Source organism: Mustela erminea, chromosome 1 (assembly GCF_009829155.1).
Source record: "Mustela erminea isolate mMusErm1 chromosome 1, mMusErm1.Pri, whole genome shotgun sequence".
NCBI lineage: Eukaryota > Metazoa > Chordata > Mammalia > Carnivora > Mustelidae > Mustela > Mustela erminea.
In genome coordinates this window covers 167453017-167479071 of record NC_045614.1, presented here as the reverse complement: position 1 = coordinate 167479071, position 26055 = coordinate 167453017, and the positions used below count along the sequence as shown (strand labels likewise).

The following is a 26055-nucleotide window of genomic DNA, read 5'->3' as shown; positions in this document are numbered from 1 at the left end:
ATCACTTCTACTGGCTTTTAAATTATTTTTTTAAAACATTATTTATTTATTTATTTGACAGCGGGAGAGAGAGAGAGAGATCACAAGTAGGCAGGCAGGGATGTGGGGTAGGGAACCAGTCTCCCCACTGAGCAGAGGCTGATGCGGGGGCAGATCCAAGGACCCTGAGATCATGACCTGAGCCAAAGGCAGAGGCTTAACCCACTGAGCCACCCAGGTGCCCCGCTTTTAAGTCATTTTTAATTAAACTTTTTGCTTATAATAAAGTGGCCCCAAGAGGAATCCAAATGTTAATGCTGGTGATGAAAGTGAAGAGAAAGTAGATCTAATAGTTTCTTGCATTTTATTAGGGCAATCTTATGTGCCTCTATGAATTTGAGAAAACTGCCAGTCAGGACATGTTCCTTATGAAGATCAAAGATCTACTATGTAGAAATTACTGTAATAAAAAAAAGGAAGTTTGCTATAGGAGAGAAAGCCAAATGCCATTCGGTGCCTCTACATGGTCCCTCGCTAGGACGTGCTGGTGAAGTAGTTCTATTTTTTTTTTTCCTCTTTAAAAAGATTTTATTTCTTTCTTTGACACAGAGAGGGAGAGAGAGCGAATGCACACAAGCAGGGAGAACAGCAGAAGGAGAGAGAGAAGCCCAGTCTCTGCCAAGGAGGGAGCCCGATGTAGGACCCAATTCCAGGACCCTGGGATCATGACTTGAGCTGAAGGCAGACACAACTGACTGAGCCACCCAGGTTTCCTAGTGAAGTAGTTCTTACCTAGAAACGTTCATTCGGTGTTCAGGTCAAATGAAACTACCTGCAGGAAGTCTTCACCGATATCCTCAAGCTCATTGCAGGGATTCCTTCTCTCATTCCCACAGCACTTAGTTTACAGCAGCTCATGTTCCTCAAGGAATAGATCTTGGTAGTATAGATAGTATATATCTTGGTATTTTATATATATATATTTTCCTCCCATAAAGAACATCTAACGTTTTGCCTCTAGTAGGTATTCAATAAATACTTTGATGAATGATCGTATGTATAAATAGGTGATCGTTGAGATAGGCCTTAAAGGATATGGATGGATTCAACCAAGGCCCAAGGAACAATGACAAAAATGAGGCAGAGATGGGGCAAAGCCTGAGTTAATCAGGAAGAACAGTGACTTATCCAGCCTCATACATTATTCCAGGCTTCTAGTGTGATGAAGTATCAGGCAATGGTAAATTGAGGAGACAGTTTTCAGTACAGGCATGCAAATACCAATACTGTATTTTTAAAATTTTACTGTTTTTTAGAACTCTTTTCTAGGACATAAGTCATTATATTGACCTCTAGTTTCCTGAAAAGATAGATATTTCAAGCATTATAATATACCAGACTTGGAAGTAAAGAGCGCATATGTTAAAACATAATCTTGGGCAAGTGAGGGATAGGGTGGCTGGGTTATGGACACTGGGGAGGATATGGTGAGTGTTGTGAATTGTGTAAGACTGATGATTCACAAACCTGAAGCAAATAATACATTATATGTTAATAAAATTTAAAAAAACCCACAAATATTAAAAAATATATATTCCTGGGTATTAGAAGTATTTTATAATTTAGTAAGATGGCCCTTTCCCCTCTAAATGTTACTCCACAGTGGCCAATTTATGGTTATAATCCATGTATAGAATTGGAGGAACCACAGGAAGAAAGAGAAAGAAAGAATCACCGTTTTTCTTGTCTGTAGGCATTACATAGTTACACCTACATCGTGGCATGTGGCACAAGTAAAAGACCACCCAGAAAGCAAATTTTGAGTAAACGTCTTCCTATTGCAGGTCCAGCAAAAACCCAGCTTGGTCCCCAAGTACCCATTTGTTGAAGAGAAATTGAAAAGCAGGGTAGGAAAACACTTTTGTCTACTTCCCCAAATAACATATTCCATCAGATGTCTTAGCCTGTCGCCATCAATTCTAAATTACTTGGGAATTATTTTTTTTAAAGATTTTATTTATTTATTTGACAGGGAGATCATAAGTAGGCAGAGAGGCAGGCAGAGGTGGAGGGGGGAGCAGGCTCCCTGCTGAGCAGAGAGCCTGATGCGGGGCTCGATCCCAGGACCCTAAGATCATGACCTGAGCCAAAGACAGAGGCTTAACCCACTGAGCCACCTAGGTGCCCCTACTTGGGAATTATAAGCCCTGTATCTGTCTCTCTCAGCCTCCCTCAGTCTCACTTCTTACTTGTTATGTACCACATGACCTTCACAAAAATCGTAAATTCTTATTTAATGCCATAAAGAATAGGAGGAATTATGAAGTACATTTGCCTCATTGAGTCATAAAGTCACAGGTTTGAAAGACACTTTAAAGGTATCTAGTTTGGGGCGCCTGGGTGGCTGAGTGGGTTAAAGCCTCTGCCTTCCGCTCAGGTCATGATCTTAGCGTCCTGGGATCGAGCCCCGCATCGGGCTCTCTGCTCAGCAGGGAGCCTGCTTCCTCTTCTCTCTCTGCCTGCCTCTCTGCCTACTTGTGATTTCTGTCTGTCAAATAAATAAATAAAATCTTAAAAAAAGGTATCTAGTTCACCCTCTATCGATAGATATTTTATCACATTAAATAAAATACATATTGTACATATAGCTTAGAAAATATATATAGTATGTATAATTTGTGCTTGATCATGATACATGAATTAGATTTGCTAAAATAGAATATTTTTTTGTAATCTCTGTGAAGAGATTGGATCTCAAATCCCCAGAGTCAGGAATCAATTTCCCTATCATAGTTGAATATAATGTGTTTCTGTGAGGAAAACAAAGTTGATAATAGCTAAGTGTTATTATGTGCCACTTCTGCCTCCGTTCCTCTGTTCATATTCAGTAATTATTTAGTCCTATACTGAGATTCTACTTTACAACAATGATCAACAGAAGCCAGTTTTATTGAATACAGAAAACCAGTAGTTGAAGATCTAAACTAGCAGTTTCAACTAGATGGAAGTTTGGTGGGCAGTTTTGCCTTCCAGGGGACATTTGTCCTGTCTAGAAATTTCTCGTTGCCATAGCTGGGAGTAGGGCACTACCAGTGTCATTAGTGCTGAGGTTGAGAAACACAGCTATGAACTGATGTTACAAAATATTTATATGTTTAATTAGAATTCTGTATGTCTTAATTCATTAAAAAGAAAAAAAGCTCATAAGGACACTAGCATGTTTACCTGTCAAAATCAGTCAAATAAATATGAAAGTAATTTCTAAGGATAGCTTTCTCAATTCTACTTGCTTCCTCCCCAGCAATTCCTCTGCACAAATAAATTTCTCCAAAATTTCTGTAGAACTGTAATTTAGTTCTTATGTCCTAAGTTCTGTACCAGTTGTGATTGTGAATAACGCTTCTATGTCTCCTAACAGAGCTACAGAGCTTAGAACAATGCTTCGAAGGATGAGGATGATATTGAAGTGTCAGTGCAATAAAAAATAATTAACCAGGCTAAGCTCCAGCATGTGAAAATAGACTCTATGATTCTCCTCCTCTTTTCTATATTATTTACTGTTCTGCTTGAAATGTAGTGGCAGGTTCTGAATTTTAAGATACCTCCATTCAAAATGTCTGTATATCAGCAATGCAAAGGGAATGATTACTCTGAACTTGATAGTCTTTAAGAATTAGTTTATACAGAAAAAGTATACCTCACCAATATGGGCACAATAATTACATTTTTATTAGTTCAGTTAGAAATGAACTGTGTTCACCTAATTTCAAAAATTATACCAGGTTCTGTTTCAGTGCCTCCTTAAATTATTTGCTGTACAAAATGCATAACCAAAGCTATGTTGTATTTATAATCACTTATCTGAGATTTGATATGTCAGAATTATTGGGCTTGGAGATTTTTCTTATGCTGTGCTTTTCCCATTGTGTTTTTTATTGAATTCTCCTATATAACCTTCTTAGTTCTATTATTCTTTATCTGTAGTTATTAACTCTTCCTTAAAAAACTTCTTAAATAATTACAAACTGCTTCTTGAGTGTAACACATTTTTGCATTTTATTTTATGTTGGGACATTTTGATGGCAACAGCAATATTAATAATTCATAATAATACCTTACCTTTATAGAACATACTTAATACAGAAGGTTTTTAGCTCAGTTTAAAATATCTTATGATATATACATATACACAAAGATATAACAGTACAACGTAGAAATGCACACACTTGTGCCCACACTCATTCCTTTTATATTTTATATTTAGCTTTGAGGAAAGACATCGTGATCATTCTATATTTGTAATAGTGTCCAATAATCTCTAGTCTACAAAAACATGAATAATTTAACCAACTAATATTGCAGGGAGAAAATTGCAGGGGAATTTTAGTGAGTTAAATTCAATTCAGACTTGGCAAATCCAAGATGGAATCTTTTGCTTCTGTGAAAAGTGTAAACAGAACCATTTGTGTTGACAGGTACTTTGGGTCTCACTGGCACTTCATCTCAAAGACTGAGACATCTGTAGGAATCAGGATGCTAATTCATCACCAAATCACAGTGGTTTTGTAGCCATTTTATCTCTGCAGGGTTAGGGATGTTAGCTGTACCACAGATTCAAGCCTTTCGTCTTTCTCCCAGATGAAAGTGGGAGTTGGTATACGCTTAGAAGAGAGGAACGTTGATGACTATAGCAAACTTGACAGTTATTTCAGAAATTTCATATCTTTGACTCCTAGGAGTCCAACTGATTATCATCCTCTGTGCCCTAAGACTAGAGACCAGGGCTTCTGTCTATAACCATTGGCCTTTTAGCTGCTGCCCTTAGGCTTGTCACATGTCTTATTTCCCTTAGGTTTCTTATGCAGAGTCCTGTTCTGGCTAATTTGGGATCTCAAGATGTCATTAAAAGACCCAACTCATGAATTCTCAAATACTTTGCAAAACAACCCTTTGCTTTGTGGTCATCGCCGTAAGAAAAAAGAAGGCATTTCACATTATCATTCGTAAACCACAGAGCACAGATAATCCTTAATTTCTCCTGAAATCAATAATAAAGTTCGGTAGAGAGAAATACTCTCTTCTGTAGTTTCATCCATGATCTCTTACAAGGTGTTTGCTTTGTGTTTGTTTCTCTTCAGAAACGAGTGCCCTGCAAGCGTAAATCCATGTTCTCTGGTATCAGAGGCAATCTAGGACAGCCTTTATTAGAGTATGTGTGATAGGAATAAGAATTCCCAAAGTTCTGGGGTGCCTAGGTGGCTCAGTGGGTTAAAGCCTCTGCCTTCGTTCGGCTCGTGTCATGATCCCAGGGCTCTGGGATCGAGCCTGGCATCAGGCTCCCTCGATGGGAGGAGGGAGAATGCTTACCACCAACAGCCCCCCCTCCCCCGCTTCCTGCCTCTCTGCCTACTTGTGATCTCTGTCTGTCAGATAAATAAATAAAATCTTTTAAAAAAGAAAAAAAAAAAAAAAAGAATTCCCGAGGTTCCAATGGTACCAACTCCTCCCTGATTTTCAAAGATGTTAATTTAATAATCAAAATGGAAAGGATTTCAGAACATTCAAGTGAGAAATCCAATATGATGCCAGTTTGATGCCAAGCATTGTTCCTGGGGATACAAAGATAAGAATATATGGTCCCTTCATTGTTGTAGTTGTACTTCAGTATGCTAATAACACACGATGTACTTGAAATTCCTGTATCTTTAAAATCTGTTACAAAATTTGGTATCCATATAGCACATTAAAGTTCTGTAAGGAAGAGAAAAGAAAAAGGGTCAGTAAGAAATAGCAAAGAATTACATTTTTTGCATAAAGAATTTTCTTGTTTTCCCTGTGTACCTAGCAAAGGATTCACCTCCTGGGAACCTAAGCCCTAGAGTGTGAACTGTTTTCACTCCTTGACCAACCATGGGAGTACCACCGATTGTCAAAAGAAGGTGTGCTTTTACAAGTGATAGGAGATAATTAGAGGGGCGCGTCCTGCCATAATTTAAATTATAGGTCTGGATCATCTTAGAGTTGTTATATATTCAAGTGAGTTGGCACATACTGGTGAAAAAACATTAAATTACAAAATTGTTTTCTTGGGTTGGCATACCTATGCCAGTGCAGTGCATCAACGGATCTTAAAATACATGTTAAAAGTTCCACATTTAGCATACAAAGCATTATAGAAAACAGGTACTATATTGAGAAATAAAGTAACTTTTAATTCTCATTAGTTTGCATATCTGCAACCACATATCTAAACCCTCACAATTTGTATTTTAACAAGGCTGAAGAGACCATGTCTTTATTTATAGTCTATGTGCTGCAGTGGTTTGAAGGTAAAAGGAATTAAAGTTACAGTATGGGGCTATTGAGGTAATTTTTATTATAATACTGAACATATGATAAACATTTCTGGAAAACTACTTGTCTTCAATAGCCAGTGAAAAGCACATTATCATGGCTTACACTTTGTATTCTTTATTTTAACAATGTAAAAATGCTGGAAACTAATTGTTCTGAGGCATATTTACATGAAGTTTGTGTTTCTTGTAATGATTTTGTTCACTGGGGCAAAATTGCTTTAAAGGAAGTACCTTCTTCAGTTGACAGGATTTTAAAAAAGGAATTTTATTACCTTTTTGTTCTTTACCAAAGGTAATGATTTTTATCCCTATATGAAATTTTCCTATGCATTGTGATTGATGGGTAACAGTCAAAGTGTCCACTGTCTTGTTTCCTCAGAAAGTCATAAAATGGTATTTGTGTTTCAAATGGCCTTAGCTTTGCACTTCAGCACCACCTGGTGGACAAAATATCTTTCTCCCCGCCCCCCACTACAGTTTCAAATTAAGTTAGCTCGTTCACACTCTATCCAGTGATGACATTTCTTAATAGATATTTAATTGTAAACATATTTAATCTTAAAAACCAGTGTGAGCAAAATAAGGTTAAAAAATCTGAAATATTCCCTAAGTACTCTTGTCAAGTTAAGTGCCTGAATTTTTTTAAACTTCATGAATGTCTACAGGTTTGAATAGTATGTTGCATACATATGCAAAAGTTGTGGGGTTATGACATTTTAATTTTTTTGTAATCTACATTTTTTCTCAGTAAAGAATGAAATAAGACCAGGAACTTTTCTGTACCTTAGTAGCAAATTATGGTTTAAGTTAGATTGTCTACCCAGAATTCAAGATAATCACTTGATAAACACCTTACAAAGAATTCTTATACTTCAGATTCCTGTCTTGTTAATATTCTATGCATAATTAAAATTAAAACTAATATATTAAACATTGCTAGTATAAAGTAAGCCATTTTCCTACTTATACCTAAAATTTGGTTGTGGTCTTATATGTATTAGTTTAATTTTTAGTAGTTTAAAAAAATTTTTCCAGAAGATAAATTTGACAATATTTTCAAATGAAAAATATATTTAAAACTCATTTTGAGAATTTTAAACATGTTAATCCTTGTGTAGTCCCACTTGTCTCTGAAATGTAACATACATTTCTTTTTCCTCTGGCATATATACTTACGAAAAAAAATATACTTTCACATTCCACTATGTTCCTTTGCAACACACAGTATTCTCTTCACTGGTAAAATAGAGGGTCTGTAAACTTGAAATGTGTGACAGTCAAAGGTTTAATAGCTAAATAAGAGTTGTTGATATTTAAATAGGAGATACGTTCTAGCTTCATACTTTTTATAGTCATTTAAGATAAAATTATAATAGGAAATCTTCATTAAGATGCACATCCTGAAGTTATTTGCTTAGTTAGTTCAAGAAAACATTTAACATCGTCTCTCTCTTTTTTCTTTTTTCTAAAGGCCTTGGATGGTATACTGTAAACTCAGCATATGGAGATACTATTATCATGCCTTGCCGACTCGATGTACCTCAGAATCTCATGTTTGGCAAATGGAAATATGTAAGTGTAACCTACTTTGGACTTGGCTAATTACTTCTAGCTTTTTGTTGTTGTTTCTGTTTTTTGAGGTAATACTCCTTCTGTGAGTAAATGTGAATTTCAAATTAACATAATGGCAATAGTCAACTGTGGATACAAATGTAGGAAGGCAGAATTATGTGTTGAATAACTCAAAAGAGTAATACCTAAATCTTACATAAGAAGTTCTATTTTAAAATAAAGCCAATAAACACGTAATTCTTAGATCATATTAGTGTGAAAGATTGAACCTTAAATGTTAGAGGCACAGGAAAAAGCAGAGTTCCAGAGTAAAATCAGTCGTGTGTAGAACAGAGCTTAGTGGAAGTTGGCAGCCTTTCTCCACATACTCATCTTCTGTTTGGTGTGGCTGTTGCAAAGGCAAAATACACCAGTTGCTAGAGAACCCAAATATTCATTGGGAATTAGTCATCAGCATTAGAAGCTTGTTTCTAGTGTTGTCTTAGAACTACGTTGATGTGGCTGGTCCTTTTTACATTTAACATTGTTTATTTACTCCTATCTTACAGATGGGAGATCATACTTTCTCGGGTATGGAGGCACAGATGGGTCTAGAAATGGAGGGTAGATACCTGATAGATGATTTGGGTGGCTAGGTAACATTGACTGATAAGGTGTTTCACTTTAATTACAGAAACCAAAAAAGGTGTCTTTCTGGCCCAGTTTCCTAATGCTGAATCACATGAGACTCACATAGTTTTGACCCTGAAGTAGACTTATGCTTCCTTGAATACAATGGCAGTTTTTCCTAAGTTCCTTGAAATGTTAAAAGGTATTTGAATAGGGAAAAAAAATCTGATGGTCAAATAATATTTGAAAACTTTCTTTATCACAGTATTTCTCAGAGCCTTTCATATACTAGGATGCCTTCTAGATAGTCTAAGCTTGCTTCATTTCTTCTTCTTCTTCTTCTTCTTCTTTTTTTTTTAAACTACTGCAGAACACACTTTGGGAAATATGCTTAGTTTGCACCCAAGCTGGGGGTAGAACACAGTCTTTCAAAATGTGGGTTCTTAAGTCAGACCATCATGTTCTACCATATACATGCTGTCAGATTCTGGACAAGTGAATGAATCTCCATTCTCTCATCTCTGAAAAGGGGGTGATAAGAATAGTTTTCCCTCAGTGGTGTGAGGGTTACATGAAGTAATTCATAGCAGAGTATTGACGGGGTGCTTGGCACATGGTCCTTGTTCTGGCTGTGGGGCTCTAAGCGTATGCGCGTGTCGGGGGTGGGAGGGTGGGATCATGTGACAGCAGAGGAAGGGGGTGAGGCAGCGCAGCACTTCCCTGTACTCCCCTGCTGATACCTGCTCACACTGGAGAATGTTGAACTATTTCTGGTTTACTATAAAAGTGGAAAAAGGAAGCTAAGGCCTGTGAGGACAAGGTCTGTTCACACCCCTCAAACTCCAAGTGAGACTACCACCTGCTTCACCTGTTGAGTCGCGCCTACTGCCAAAATAAGTGGAACACAGATGTTGAAAAATCGTGATCGTAGACCTTCCCGCTGATGATTCAGGGAGTAATTTTCACCCAAACTGAACTAGTACAGTGGAGGTGGAAACATTATAATGACAGTTTTCAAATGCTTAATTAAAGCAAAGAGCTTCGGCAATAACCGGATGAGATGCGTTTGAAGTACCATGGGCTCTAAAACCAGTGTCGATTTGTAGGCAGAGTCGGCAAGCTCTAATTTAATGAAAGCTGAAAGACAAACGGTAGGTTTAGAAAGCGTGAAGGGGGCCAGACACAGAGGAAGGACAGATTGGCTTCTCCCCTTCTGCGGGGTCATCTGCCTATGAATGGAGATCATGGTTCCATGTGAGCCTTTCCACACTTCACCCCCCCAACCTCTTTCTTTTCTTTTTTTTTAATGTTCAGTTAGCCAGCGAGTAGGGCATCACTGGTTTTTGATGTAGCATTCAGTGATTCATTAGTCGTGTATAACTCCTGGTGCTCATCACAGCACGGGCCCTCCTTGACCCCGGCCTCTTCTTCAGCATCCACCCCAGTGCTGGTACAGAAGGGGCAGCTAACAGCTACGAAGAGTGCTGTAGTGAAGTCATCGAGCCACACTGCAGAGCTTCAACCTTTGCTCTGCTGAGGTCCCCTACGCTAGCTGGGACCTTGGACAATTTACTTAACCAACTTCTGTCTGAACTGTATAATCTGTAAATGAATCTGATATTACAACTCTAACTTACAGGGTCGTTAGGAGTATTAAATCCATTACTGCGTGGAAAACCCAAGGAAAGTACCTGGCATATGGTTAATAACTATTATTTATTGCATAAGTGTATGAATACAGAAACATAAGGGACTGGTTTAAAATATTTTGCTCAGTGAAGGAATGATTTAGAGTAAGGATTTGCATTGCAAACCTGTGACAAAATTTAAAAATTTAAGGAGAATATTATTAATGTATTCAGATATTCAACCAACTAAAGGTTTGGGGCTCTAAAATTAGCTTAGTAATTGTCTTGGCTTGCAGTGCTATAACCGAACACTGTAGACTAGGGGCTTCAACAGCAACTATTTATTTCTCACAGTTCTGGAGGCTGGGAAGTTCAAGATCAAGGTGCTGGCAAATTTGTCTCTTCGTGAGGGTCCTTCTCTTGATTTGCAGACAGCTGCCATTTTGCTATGTACTCATATGACCTGTGTTTTCTTCCTCTTCTTATAAGGGTACTAATCCTGTCATAAAGGCACCATTCTAGTCCTTCATCTAAACCTACTGACCTCTCAAAGGCTCCACCTCCAAATATCAGCACCCTGGGGTGGAGGGCTTCGACATACAAATTTGGTGGTGACACAACCATTTAGTCCATAAAAGTAATAAATATTAATAATTTTTAAAATGTAACTCCCCGTAGTACCTTGGAATTTGCCATGCACTTTAAAATGTTTTATCATATTTTATTTTCTCGAAGACCTTGTGAGGTAAGTAGAAGAGAGATTGGCTTCTATCTTAGATTAAATTGCTTATTAGCTAAGAGAATTTTTGTGGGAGCAAAGGAAGAGATGAATTGTAAGTCTTGGGCTCTTGGCATAATTGTCCATGCCAGATTATATTTTATTTTGATAATAAGTTTTTATATGAAAGCTCTCTGAGCTAAGTTTTATGACTCAGATAGCAAAACTATGGATTTTAGTGATTAATCTGATTCTGTTGCTTAATGGACATGATTGTTTCATAAGGGCACATACTGTTCCTCCATGAAGACTCATTAAATTATGTTATGAGTAAAGGTCAGCTCTGTCAGTTTTGGCTGAAACTGAAAGGTGTGGACGTTTAAAATATGTGGATTAAAGTAATGAATATGCAAACGATAACTGCCCAGGACTTCTGAGTATTTGCAGCCCACATGTATGCTTGCTCTGATGGTTAGCTGAATATCATTTGTGCATTTGTGTGTTTATTTTCATCTATTTTTTTTTCTTTTAAATTAGATGCAATGCCAGCCCTTCTTGTTTTCAGAACAGTCACTAATTCTGTCCTTTGGATGCAAGAGAAGCTCAGATTCCAATAGCTCTGTCTTTCCATTTTCACATATTTAAACTGATACCCGTAAAAGAACGTAGAGCCCTTCCTCTTATGAAGAGTCATTTTCTGTAAACAAAGACTTAAATGAGGCTTATCTCCAAAATTACTCCTTTTGGACAGAACTATAAATATTGGTGGAAGAATATGGCCAAGAAGTTTTGTTATTCTGGATGTAATCCTGAAACATCTGAATATGCTTGTTTTTAAAATGTATTGTTATTTTAATTTTTAGGAAAAGCCCGATGGCTCCCCAGTATTTATTGCCTTCAGGTCCTCTACAAAGAAAAGTGTGCAGTACGACGATGTACCAGAATACAGAGACAGATTGAGCCTCTCAGAAAACTACACTTTGTCTATCAGTAATGCAAGGATCAGTGATGAAAAGAGATTTGTGTGCATGCTAGTAACTGAGGACAACGTGTTTGAGGCACCTACAATAGTCAAGGTGTTCAGTAAGTAGTCTGCAGTGTAACTGCTAAGTGGGATTGATGGCTGGTACTAGAAAATGTTCTTCAGCAAGAAGAGTGAACGCTCTGTAGTGTCTCCACGGCAGGCATCTCTGTGAGAGGACTTCTGACGATCTTCATTCTGCTCATGCATGCTGGCAGTGAGGAAAACAAAACCCCTGAAATTCAAATAGGAGTTCTGCAGCGAGGAACTAAAAGAATATTCTCCGTTGTTTTGTTGGGTAACATTTCCTGGGATACGAATTACCACAAAGTGAAAACTGGCATGTGGTCTTTTACTTTCACTGACATGTACAAATGAATAGTCTATGAGATATACGTAGATACGTGATACATACATATAATCATGCATGTCACGCAAATACACACGTATGTATCAGACTGACCCATATAAAAATAATATTTTTACATATTAAACAATAAATATAAGCAAATCCAAACCATCTTTTGACTTAGAAATCTAAGCTTTTTATGTGTGTGTCTGTGTGTCTCAAAATATATGTGTATGTAGTATTACACACACACACACACACACACACACACACACACGTACATATATCCTGGCCTTTAATAATGTTGCTTTAGTTCTTCAAAGTGTTCAGTTGGTTTAGAAAATTGCCCCCAAATAAAAAAGCTCACCACACCCTGAATGCATCTGTGGAATACCTCAGGGGGAAGAAGTAGAGTAAGATTGGAAGAAGAGAAGTCAGAAGAAGAAACTTGGAGTAATTACTGTAGTCATTATGGCAAAGTTACTTTGCCTAATGATAACATATAGTTAATGTTACTGTGCAAATAGCTATGCAAATGAATGACTTGAGAAGTTCTAATTAAACATTTTATCTTTTAATATTCAGGTAAAAAAATCCCACCTCCTGTTACATCATAATATATTAGAAATTACAGGGAGAAAATAGGTCTCAAAAGTTTCAGAATGCCAGTCTTTTTTAACTAGGGAAGAAGGTCTCACTTTTCAGTTTTTCCCCCTCTGCTTTCTGATAACATGGCAGCACCTAGAAATTGTTAAAATAAATAGGGAAGAAAGCAGCCCAGAGGGCTACTATAGCAAACAACCATGGATTTTTCCCATTTCTCTTATAATAGCCTATGCAACTAAGTGGAACTGTCCCTTAAGTATTTATATAGATTTCAAAGCTCCTATGGGCTCCTGACACGGATTCAAAGAATTCTTGTACTATCAAAAGAAACCTTTGTTCTCCAGAAGAACATTGTAAGAGCATATTACATGTTTCAGTTGATTACCTTTCTGCTTAGAAGGCACTTTCCAGAAACCATCCACCCTTCTTAGTCATTTTATGAATCACACCAAATTTCAAGTGTTTACCAGTCATGCCTTCCATTAAATACCCCAAATAATCTGTCTCCTTTATTTGCCAATGGCCCCTCTTTTTTCTTTCTTTTTCTTAATTCCTTCCTTTTTTTCTTTCATTTCACTCTGATGTTACTAGGAAGATGGATGGTGCACTTCTAGGGACACTTTCTGTAAAGAGAACAACCAATACAATTTTTTGAATTAGGCCCTGATGTCATAAATACTAAGTTCACAACAAGAATGTATGACAGTAGGTAGAGATTAAGTCATAGCACCCCGAAGGTTATGTGTATGGCTTCGTCATTGCCAGGTTTCTTTCTCACTGTGTTAAAATTCTCAAATATCAAGCTAGTCTACAAGTAAGTTGAAAAAATCCAGGTTGTTTCCTTTAAAAGAATAATTTGTGACAATTTTCAGAGTACACCTAAAGAATATATCATACAGCCATCTGGGAAAAAAAAATCCAGTTGGTCTGCTTTGATAAAAATTTGTAAGATATTTTGGAATACAGGGGATTTCTATGATTGTGAAAACAAACTCACACCCCACATACTGGCAGCACCCCCTACCCCCTTCTCTTTTGAATGTTGTTGAAAACAAAGTGATTCTCAGAAACAGAATTTGCATTCCAGGCTCTGGGCCAGGGAGAATTTAAATAGACAAGTTACACACTCTTGAAAATGGCATTTTATGCTAAAAACCATGGAACCCTCCAAGTCCAATTAAATGAATGGCACAGCTCATGATAAGGAAAGCATTTGCAAGAGCATATAGGGGCTTTACTTTTTTTTTTTTTTTTTAAATAATGAATTTACTTTGGGTCACATTTTGTGAAGCCAACAGCAGCTGTGACAGGGAGGCTTTTATTCTGTGCATGTGTATATTGCAGTCACTTAAGAGTTACTAGGCTCATCAATCAGTGCTCTGTTTCCTTCTGTCGAGTCACCTAGCAACATGCATTGTGTACTACAGAATCGAGTATGGTTGACGTGAGCTAATCCCATCTCAGCTTGCTGCAGAGTGCCATCCTCATGGGCAAACTCAGACTGTTCTTATTCAGACTGGAGGCCATAACCGATGACTCTGCTCCCTCCGCTGTAGGCTTATTTGTTTAGCTTTAAACTATACCTCAGATACAACAGCTATGCCCATAAAGCACCTGAGGTTCAAATAAGTCATGTTCTTTATTGCCAGGAATACAGCTTTTTTTTTAAAAAAAAGAATTGAATGACAGCAAAATTAAAGGTGTTTGCATTTAATGCACGTTTGAAGTTAATAAAAACATTCAGAAACACCAGTCAAGCCTTTAAATTTAAAGTTCTCAAAGATTTATTCCAGTCACTGTGCAAAAGTTTTGGAAGTCAAATGGGTACCCAGATTGCCAGCTGGCTGTCGGTGGTGGAACAGAAAAATCCCTGACTAGTCATCAGAAGACCTGGCTTTGTTAGGTGTGTTGCTGATTTCTGACCTTGAGGATGTTCACTAGTCCAAGGCTGCCTCTCTCATCAACAGTAATAGAAATGCTTTGAATTTGAGGGTCGTTTTCTTACTGATTCATAGATCCTCCAGAGGAACTTTGCTGAAGAGGACAGGGGAGGGGGAGGCATTTGCTTCTGCTGGCTAGAATCCCACCCATGCTATATTTCAAAGGTTTTTTTCGTGATAATTCATTTGGGGTGGGGAAGAAAAAGAAAATGACTCCAGCTCTAAAAAAGCATTTGAAAACCACAATGTAGGCTAACCTGTAAACCCACTCGTTAAAAGGAAAACTGTTTCCGTGACATAGGGACTGTACACTGTACACTTGGACTGGTTCTTTGCTTAGTGCCGGGCAGTGCTGACTGACTTCACACAGTTACATTAGAGCTTTCATTCGGACACTGTTCTCAGAGTTTTATCAGAACCGAGCATCCTTCCTCTCACCTTCCGTGTGAAAGTTCATCAACCTGCAAGGAATTTTTTTTTTAAAGGAAGGAAGCAGAAAATGACCTATGTAACAAATGAGACCTATTTTATTTCGATTCTTTAAATATAAAAATTACCTTTCCCATCTCATGAGGAAGTAAACTATGATTCCATGCTAACGGTTGTTTACTTAAAGTGGACCAGAATTTATAAGAGGTAATGACTGACAAAGTACTGAGAGGACCTTTCATGAGTCAATGTAACCAGTGAACCTCTCTTTTCTTGCCTTCCTCCCCTATCAAAAGCTCTCCTGTGTGTGGTTTTTGGTAAGAACACTGTATGTTGTGGGTGATAGAGAGCAGTTTGGCCTTCATCACTACATCCTCAGCTGGCTGCGATACCCTTGATAAAGTTATTTTAATAATGCAAATAAATTTGTACTAAGACTTTCCCTTTCAATTCTATACTTGGTTATGAATCCCTGAATTATATTAAGGCATAATTCATGTGAAGTTTTTTTTTTTTTTAAACACTTTGGAATCAATATGCAATTTTGCTAAAATAGTACATGTCCTCTTTTATGGTCCTCCAACTAATACCCATTGATTGTTGCAAACTAATATAAAAGAAAATTACATATAAAATATCTCATGGGTTTGAAACAAAAGTTTGGAAGAAAAGAACTCAAGGAATTGGAGTAGGTATTCTCATCACTTCCACAATAGCCATGGTGACTCTCTTCCAAATAAAAAGATGAGTTACACTGTGAAGAAGTCTAAACATTAAGCATTCTTTCACCAGGTTTTTCTGGATTTTCCACAGCTTCATTTTATGGAAATAAGTATAAATTTTAGAAAATATTTATGGAAAGAATATATACATGGCCATGTGTAAGGGCCAAGACTTGTAACACGCCAAGTATTTATGATCTTATGTGCAAGAATAAAACATCATAAGGTTTACAAAGCAGAGAAATACATATATTTTGCCTAAGAGGAAGTACATGCCCAACTGTTTTGATAAATAATTTTGGTGAACCTGAAAGTAATGCAGTTTACCAACACCGCCCACCTACATTTTGTATTAGAAGACTCAATTAAAAAAAAAAAAGAAGAACCTCAGTTTTTTCAGATGATTTTTTTTTAAACCTCTTTTTATATTCTAGGCATAGATACTACTGAAGGGGAAACAAAAATCCATTTTTTCTTTTTCTCTTATTAATTTTGACTCTTGATTGACCACATAAATTAATTAAATATCTTACCTCTCTTATGCTTTCAGAGTGGTATCACGAAATACTTGATTTTAGTTCCCAGAGAAGTTTGTCTTACTTATTTAAGCATTGAGAATTTTTATTTTGCTTAAATATTTTTGATATATCCCTCTCTCAAACATTTTAGACATTTGTCTTAAAACATAAATTCAGAACAGAATTTAATGTTCTATCAGGAATTCAGAGTTGTAATTGTGAACATTAATGACATTACATTAAAACTGTGATAACACCAGTGCTTACTGATATGTGGAAGGCTTTAACCTCCTACCATGTGTTTCACAGAAATTGCTGTTCATCCTGACTTTTTGGTCAGATTTAATAATTTTTTGGTCATTTTTCTAACAGTCAGGAAAACAGGTGTCACTTTTTGTTTGTCATAATGTAACTGTCTCTGTTACACCTTTCTATTCTTCTGTATTTCTTTTTTCTATTTTTTCTTTCTTGTGTTTTGTTTCCAGTAGTTACATTTAGAAAATAATCCATCTTGTGCAAATTGAATTAGAGTAATATTTCTAGAATTAATAGTAAGTTGGCTCTCCTGTAGTTAAAGGGCATAAGTTGAACACATAGGAAGATTACTATTATTATTCATTGTTCCAATTTCTAATATAAAACAATCACGTAAAAAGGAAATGAACTCTCAATAGTAACATGAAGAAGTTTTACATATTTTTTTTTACACAGTCTTGGTGATAGCCATTTTGCTCTTCCAAAGACTTTCTGTCTTCATCCTTATTTTCTATAATGGTCTGGGTAGGCAACATGTCTGATAGCAGAATCCCAAGCAAATAATAACTGTATAAAAGCCAACTTAGTCTCCTTTGGTAATAGAAACTAAAGGTATTGGAGATGATATTACAATGAGACTATGAGTGAAAGAAGAACCCGTTGTCTTTATTTGTTTATATGAGAATAGAATAGTTTTGCCCCATGAGATTCACAAAAATCAATGACAAAGAGGGAATATCCATTTTCTGGAGACTAATTGTTAGAGCTAATTAAAAAGTAAAAAATCTGTCAGGGATAGATAACTAACAGCGAAGAGTAAATAACTTAAAATAAGTTTGAATACTGCCTTGTTGCTGTGATTTTTAACTAGTTCTTCCTGAAAGCTCTCTTAGAATGGATGCTTCTAGAACTTCCTACATTTGAGATACTTCTATTATCTCTGTTCCAAATTTGAAGGATTTCCTTACATTTATAATTTCATAATGTGATTTCACTTTAAAGATAAGGTTTGAGATACACAGAAAACTTGAACGTTTATATCCCTTAACTCTTTTTAGTTAGCATGATTTTAGAACCATGATTTTTAAACTTCATTGTGCCTAAAAATCTTGTAGAGAGCTTGTTTTAAAAAGTTGATTTATAGGACTGTCCCTAGAGATGTCCCTACTTCTGGCCAAGGGAGGCTTAGAAATCTGCATTTTTATTAAGTACCCTTTGTGGATTCAGGTCTTCATCTAAGTAGCTGGAAGTTATTAGTAAGTGGAAAGTACACATGATAATCAGTTAACAATCATTTTCATATTTCATATATTAACCTCTATTTCACTATCAAATCCATATTTATAGCTTATGAAGCATTCAGAAGACATTACAAATATTTAATTCAAAGGAGTAGTAAGCATTTAAAATAGTACTTAATATAATAAAGCAAATACATGGAGGAGTGGGCTAACCAGATTTCTTAATTACAGATTATATGGGAATGTGTTTGCTTTGAATAAGTGAATTATTTTTCTATAATTCAAATCACAAATGTCCTTTTGTTCTTTCTTGTGTACTTAAAACCTTTTTCTGCTTGACTTTAGAGCAACCATCCAAACCTGAAATTGTAAGCCAAGCACCTTTTCTTGAAACAGAGCAGCTAAAAAAGGTAAGAACTTGCGTTTGATTCGTTGCCTTCACTTAGCAATGTCTTCTCCTGGCCTCAGATGCCAGGACAAATAAGGTAGACTTTGTTCTTGTGGAGTTGACAGTGTTGCAGGTACCAATCAGAAAGTCTGCCTGAGTTAGAGTGGGGAATACAGAGGAAGATGTAGTCATTTCTGAGAGGAGGAGTAGGTGAACAGAGGAGGGGAAAAGGTATAGTCTTTCTTGTTTCAGTGAACTCTTAAATGGAGTCATGAAAGATGAGTAGATTTTCTCCATACCAAGGGTTGAAAGGTTTTCTGACAACATGAAATAATAAGATGTGAAGGAGAATAGCATTTTTAGGAAACAATCACGTTATTTGTGTTACTGGAACTTTGTGTGGTAAGACAGTAGGCAAGAGAGTGCAGTAAAAGATAAATCTGGAGAAGTAAAGAGAAGCTGGATTATAACAAGCCTTATGTCATGGAGGGAATTTGGACTTTACTCTGTTGGCAGATTAAACTATTAAAAAGTTGAAGTAAAGATATGAGAAGATCAAATTTGAACAGTCACATTAAGAGGTGTGAAGAGAGGCTGTATCGAGAGGAGACAAAATTGGAGGTTATATTTAGGCACATCAACTGACTAATGATCTTATTTCACTAAGTAAAATACCTAAATTTTCCTTTGTGAAGAAAAAAATACAAATGAAAAGTTCTTTGAATCAGATTGTCTTATTTTGTAATATTATTTGATAAATGCTAAATATTAAAGTCATAACACATTTGAAGAAAAGTGGTGGGAATTGCAGATTTGGTAGATATACGTATCTGAACTTTAATTAATATGAAACCAGAGAGGCAGCCCCACTTTCATCCCGTTAATGATTCTTGCATGCTGAGATCTATGAACCATGGGAATAGCCAATGTTAATGTAGTTATGTTATTTAGTTAATACTAAAAACGAATAATGTCAAAATGAATTTGGTAATGCTTTTGGACAAATGTGATTTTATTAATAGTGGCAGCATCTATTGCATGTTTTTAAATGAGCAAGACCATAATTTTAAGTACTAGGCATTGTTTTTAATGCAAGGGAGCATGTGTTCAGTCCCCAGTCTGTGCTTGGATAATAAATGGGTCAGGAAACCTTTGGAAGAGCTGCACCCCCTGAGGAGTCCAACCCTTTCAAAGACAACCACTGATGGAACCAAGGTAGCAACATTTCCTTTTCATTTTGCAGCTGGGAGACTGCATTTCAAAAGACAGTTACCCAGATGGCAACATCACGTGGTACAGGAATGGAAAAGTGCTGCAGCCCCTTGAAGGAGGTGGGTAAGAAGTGGGCAGTAAATTCCGATGACCTGTTTTGAACTTCTCTCCTCTAGGCATTCCTTAGACTGCCCTGCATCTAAATGCATTGGCCTTTTTGATCTATGGTTCTATGCTTTGTTCTTTCAGTAACCGTTAAGTCATTAAGTGATTTTTTTTTTAAAGATTTTTATTATTTATTTGACAGAGATCACAAGTAGGCAGAGAGAGAGAGAGAGAGAGGAGGAAGCAGGCTCTCCACTGAGCAGAGAGCCCGATGCGGGACTCGATCCCAGGACGCTGAGATCATGACCTGAGCCGAAGGCAGCGGCTTAACCCAGTGAGCCACCCAGGCGCCCCATTAAGTGACTTTTTAAAACACCATTTTAGTCCTTGTGCAAAAGAATCAAGAGCAGAGAAGAATTATTTCTGTATATGGCATGTTCTAGAAGTTAATTAAAGGGAGTGGGAGATAGGATTCCAGGATTCTATTTCTGTCTGTGTCTCTGATTTCATGGTTCTGAAAAGACATTCTACCTCGGTACATGTCAATTTTTTCTCCTGTTAAATATAGTAAGGACAAAACCACTTATCAAGGTGTTGTGACATTTAAGAATTGTGATTTTTCCAATGAAAGGTGCTATCATTAGTGTTCTTACTTTCTTCAGTGGTGGTCTTAATTTTTAAAAAGCAAATGGACCCGGTAACTCAGCTCTATACCATGACTTCATCCCTGGAGTACAAGGCAACCAAGGCTGACATACAGATGCCATTTACCTGCTCTGTGACGTATTACGGACCATCTGGTCAGAAAACACTTCAGTCTGAACAAGCAATCTTTGATATTTACTGTAAGTAACTCAGTATGCAATTACGCAATGTTTTGTTTGTTTTATTTATTTATTTGACAGAGAGAGAGACAAGAGAGGGAACACAAGTAGGGGGAGTGGGAGATGGAAAAGCAGGCTCCCGCAGAGCAGGGAGCCTGATGCGGGGCTCTGTCCCAGGACCCTGAGATCATGACCTGAGCAGAAGGCAGACGCTTAACTACTACTGAGCCACCCAGGCACCGCTGCAATTATGCAATTTTAATGTCTTAGAGTATTCAAATGCTATTAGTCTTTCAATTCCTAATCCACATTCTCTTTGGACTGTGCCTTCAATCCTTCTTTCCTGTTCTGCAGTACTCAAATAATTTATTTCTCCTTGGAATCCTATAGAATAAATGCTTACTCTGTCTTGTGATAGCTTTCACTTTTCACTTTGTCATTTCTGAAGATCTCTTCTGGATTCTGCTAGACACTAAGTTCCTTAAGAACAAAACCTCTAACTCAGTGTGGTCCCTTCAGGTAGTCCTCACAAGCTATGAATTTTTTTTTTTAAGATTTTATTTATTTATTTGTCACAGAGAGAGAGAGACAGTAAGAGAGGGACTATAAGCAAGGGGAGTGGGAGAGGGAGGAAGCAGGCTTCCCGCTGAGCAGAGAGCCTGATGTGGGGCTCGATCCCAGAACCCTGGGATCATGTCCTGAGCCAAAGGCAGACACTTAACGACTGAGCCACCCAGGCACCCTAAGTTATGAATTTTGTAAAAGTTCAAAATGCCATCTGATTATTTTCTGAATGAAGGTAGGATGAATAGAAGCTCATGACTGACTGGACTTCTCGCTATGGGATTTCCATTTTAATGAAAAAAAAAATTAAGATCAATTGTACAAGTTTACATAGGATGTTTTATTCCAGACATTTTGGTTAACTTTATTTCATAGATTTGAAACATAGGCTGTTAGACTAAAAAGGAAGCTTTGTGATCATCTGATCTAACTCCTTATTTTACTAAGCAGTAAAGTGAGTCTCAGAGACCTGCCCTAAATTAGCTGTAGAGACTGGTTTAGAATCCTTTTCTGCCATGCTGTTCTCTTTCCCATAAGACAGGTGCCAAGATTTAGAGCAAACAGGCTGATAGTCCAGGCACAACACAGTCAATTTCTGTGCCTTTCTAAAAGAGTAGGTAACTGCTTTAGGTCTCAGTTTTCTTATCTTGAAATGGAAAAAATAACTCAGTGATGTTATGGAGATTAAGGGAAATCACAAATCTGAAATAGCATCCTATATTGCTCATTAAGTTCTTGTTACTAAGTACTATTATTATTATTACATATGATCATTATTACTACAGATGCATAGAACTAGAGATACTATTTTTGGAGAGATGCTGTTTTAAAAGTTTTAGAAGCATTTCATTATTAAAAAAAAAAAAAAAGAATCAAAACTTTTTGTAATACTGCCATATATGGTAGAATAACCTAATACTTCTACATGTATTCTGAAGAAAGAGCAGAAATGCCAGTTGAGCCATTGTAGGGTTTAATCTCCTCTGCATTCTTATTTTGGTTCCATAAAGTGCAGAACCTTATATAAGAACAAAACTGACATTCCACTTGCCCTGACAATAAAGGATTGTTGTGCCTTAAACTTTGTATCTAAGTTTCAACTTCTATACTGACTTAAAGTAAGGACTTAAAGGATTTCATTATGTGCAACTTATCTAAAATCAAGCTATTATTTCTGTAAGTAAAGGCAGAATTCTGTCTGTTCAAAAATGTTGAACTGGAAATAAACTCTCTTGGTGTAAGTGCAGGATACAAGATAGGAAAGAGCATCAAGATGAGTAATAAGGACCGGGAAAGTGGCTTCAGAAAAAAAACAGGAATGTTTGTTATCAGGCACGAAGAGCCGGGTAAGCAGAAAAGTCCTTGGATGAATGAGAAGGAAATGATTTTACTGTGGCTGGGCTGTGGGGGGTGCATTTGGCACAGCTTTTGAGAAGCCACAATGTATGCAGTGCTGGACTTCCTGGTAAAGATACAAAGTGCTTAACAGGGTCCTGACATTGAAAGAGTTTACAGCTCCAGTAGAGCAATGAGATACCTACAGGGGGAGGAAATTGTTAGTGCAAGGTCACATGGGGTAAGTGAAAGGGGGGTAGCACTGAAAGCTCAGATGCCCAAGGACAGTGATTCTCAGACTTTTGTTGCATCTGAATCACCAGAAGGTCTTACAACACCAATCACCGGACCCTGCTCTGAAGTTTTTTACCCTGTAGTTGTGGGGGGAAGTTCAACACTTTGCATTTATAACAGATTCCCTGGTGATGCTAACACTGTTCATATGAGGACCACACTTGGAAAATCACATAAAAGTGGAGAAGGAGGGAGCTAAACGGAAAGGACAGAGAATACATTCAGAGGAAAGAGATTTGGTCAGTTCATCTGGAGGAAGGTGCCCTAGTCCACTCCTACCGTAATCCTTCCTTACCCTTTCCAATCAGTAATGAAACTTGATAGAATCTAGCTCTTTATGTTGATCTTTATGTTTATGTTGACCTTTATGTTAATCTGATTTGTTATGTTTATGTTTATCCGATTCTGCCTTCGAATATGCCACCATTCTTCATGGCCCGTATTTCTGTGATTCCCAAAATAATATTCCTTTCTGTTCACTCTGAACTGCCCTCCAAGCTGCTGCTGAAAATACCTTTTTAAAAACAGATGTGAAACCATGTTAGGTTAGTGCTATGATTACAGTTCTTCAGTAACTCCCCAGATCTCTTGGATTAATCTTCATGCTTGTTGTTTTCTTTCTTCCAAGTTTTTACTTAAATTCCAGTTGGTTAACATACAGTGTAATGTAAGTTTTAGGTGTAGGATTTAGTATACAACACCAGTTTCTTGTCGCAGCAAGTGCACTCCTTAATCCCCATCACCCATTTAACCCAACCGCCCTCCACCTCCGCGCCAGCAACCCTCTGTTTGTTCTCTATATTAGAAGTCTGTTTTATGGTTTACCTCTCTGTTTTCTTTCAGTTATGTTTATCTGTTATCATTTCTTAAATTCCACATATTAGTGAAATCATATGGCAGTTGTCTTCCTCTGACTGACTTGTTTTGCTCAGCATAATACTCTCTAGCTCCATCCATGTCATTGCAAATAGCAAGATTTCATTCTTTTTATGGCTGAGTAGGATTCCATTCTGTATATATATGACAGCTACTTTATTCATTCATCAGTTGGTGGACATTTGGGCTCTTTCCATAATTTGGGTGTTGTTGATAATGCTGCTGTAAACATCAGGCTGTATGTATCTGTTCAAATCAGTATTTTTGTGTTTTTTGGGTGAATACCTAGTAGTGCAATTGCTGGGTTGTAGGGTAGTTCTATTTTTAACTTTCTGAGGAAACTCCATACTGCTTTCCAGAGTGGCTGTCCCGGTTTTCATTCCCATCAACAGTGTAAGAGTTTCCTTCTCTCTGCATCCTCGTCAACATCTTTTGTTTGCTGTGTAGTTTTATTTAGCCATTCTTACAGGTGCGAGGTGGTATATCATTGTGGTTTTGATTTATATTTCCCTGGTGATGATTGATGGTGAGCATCTTCCCATGTGTCTGTTACCTATTCTGGCTGTCTTCTTTGGAAAAATGTCTGTTCGTGTCTTCTGCCCATTTTTAACTGGATTATTTGTTTTTGGGGTGTTAAAATTTATAGGTTCTTTATCGATTTTAGATACTAACCCTTAATCAGATATGTCATTTACAATATCCTCTCCCACTCTGTAGGTTGCCTTCTAGTTTTCTTGACTGTTTCCTTCGCTATGCAGAAGATTTTTATCTTGTTGAAGTCCCAGTAGTTGTTGTTTCCCTTGCCTTCAGAAATGCATCCAGTAAGAAGTTGCTATGGCCAGTGTCAAGGAGGTGCTGCCAGTATTCTCCTCCAGGATTTTGATGGTTTCCTGTCTCCTGTCTCACATTTAGGTCGTCTTTCATGCATTTTGAGTTCATTTTTGTGTATGGTGTAAGGAAGTTACCCAGTTTCATTGGGCATGTTGCTGTCTGTTTTCCCAACACTATTTGTTGAAGAGGCTTTGTCGAAGATTAGTTGACCATATAGTTGTGGGTCCATACCTGAGTTTTCTCTTTTGTTCCATTGATCTATGTATCTGTTTTTATGCCATTATCAGACTGTCTTGATCACTACCACTTTGTAATGTAGCTTAAAGTCCAGAATTCTGATGCCTCCAGCTTTGCTTTTCTTTTTCAAGGTTGCTTTGGCTTTTTGGGTCTTGTGGTTCAGTACAAATTTTAGGATTGTTTGGTCTAGCTCTGTGAAAATAGCTGGTGATATTTTGATAGGGATTGCATTAAATGTGTGGATTGCTTTGGGTAGTATAGGCTTTTTAACAATATTTGTTCTTTTAATCCATGAGCATGGAATGTTTTTCCATTTCTTTGTGTCATCTTCAGTTTCTTTCATAAGTGCTCTACAGTTTTTAGAGTACAGATCTCTTACCTCCTTGGTTAGGTTTATTCCTTGATGTCTTACGGTTTTTGGTACATTTGTAAATTAGGTTGATTTCTTGATTTCTCTTTCTGCTGCTTCATTATTGGTGTATAGAAATGCAACATTTTTTGCATGTTGATTTTGTATCCTGCAATTTTGCCGAATTTGTGTATCAGTTCTAACAATTTTTTTGGTGGAGTCTTTCATAAACTATCATTTCATCTGCAAACAATGAAAATTTGACCTCTTCCTTGCTAATTTAAATACCTTTCACTTTTTAAAAATTTTTTATTTTTTATTTATTTTATTTATTTGTTTATTTATTTTTGGTCTGATTGCTGAGTCTGGGGATTCCAGTACTATATTAAATAACAGTGGCAACAGTAGTCATCTCTGCTGTTCCTGATTTAGAGGAAAAACTCTCTGTTTTTCCCCACTGAGGATGGTATTACCTGTGGTTTTCCATTTATGTCCTTTATTATGTTGAGGTATGTTCCTTCTATCCCTATTTTGTTGATGGCTTTTATGAAGAATGGATGTTGTACTTTGTCAAATGCTCTGTCTGCATCTGTTGAGAGAGGATCATATGGTTCTTAGCCTGCCTTTCATTAATGTGGTATCTCACATTGATTAATTTGCAAATATTGAACCACCTTGGCAACCCAAGAATAAATCTTACTTGATCATGGTGAATGATTCTTTTAGTGTAATGTTGGATTTGATTTGCTAGTATTTTGTTGAGAATTTTTGTGTCCATGTTCATCAGGGTTATTAGTCTGTAGTTGTCTTTTTTAGTGGAATCTCTTTAGTTTTGGAATCAGAGTAATGCTGGCCTCATAGGATGAATTTGGAAGTTTTCCTTCCTTGTCTATTTTTGGACTAGTTTGTGAAGAATAGGTGGAATTCCCCTGGAAAGCCATCTCACCCTAGACTTTTGTTTCTTGGGAGATTTTTGATTACTGATTCAATATCTTTGCTGGTTATTGGTCTAGTCAAGCTTTCTGTTTCTTCCTGTTTCAGGTTTGGTAGGTTATATGTTTCTAGGAATTTATCCATTTCTTCCATATTGCCCAACT

At 36.9% G+C, this 26055-nt stretch overlaps 1 protein-coding gene across 4 annotated transcripts in view; it reads left to right on the top strand.

Moving 5' to 3' along the window:
* ALCAM (activated leukocyte cell adhesion molecule) overlaps nt 1–26055 on the top strand; it is a 207452-nt gene that overhangs the window by 142613 nt on the left and 38784 nt on the right. For all 4 annotated transcript variants that reach the window (XM_032350159.1, XM_032350142.1, XM_032350150.1 and 1 more), the window contains 5 exons: nt 7807–7907; nt 11726–11945; nt 18289–18353; nt 19575–19662; nt 20311–20493. In XM_032350159.1, the coding sequence (XP_032206050.1) occupies nt 7807–7907; nt 11726–11945; nt 18289–18353; nt 19575–19662; nt 20311–20493 (657 nt within the window). The remainder of the gene's footprint in view (nt 1–7806; nt 7908–11725; nt 11946–18288; nt 18354–19574; nt 19663–20310; nt 20494–26055) is intronic.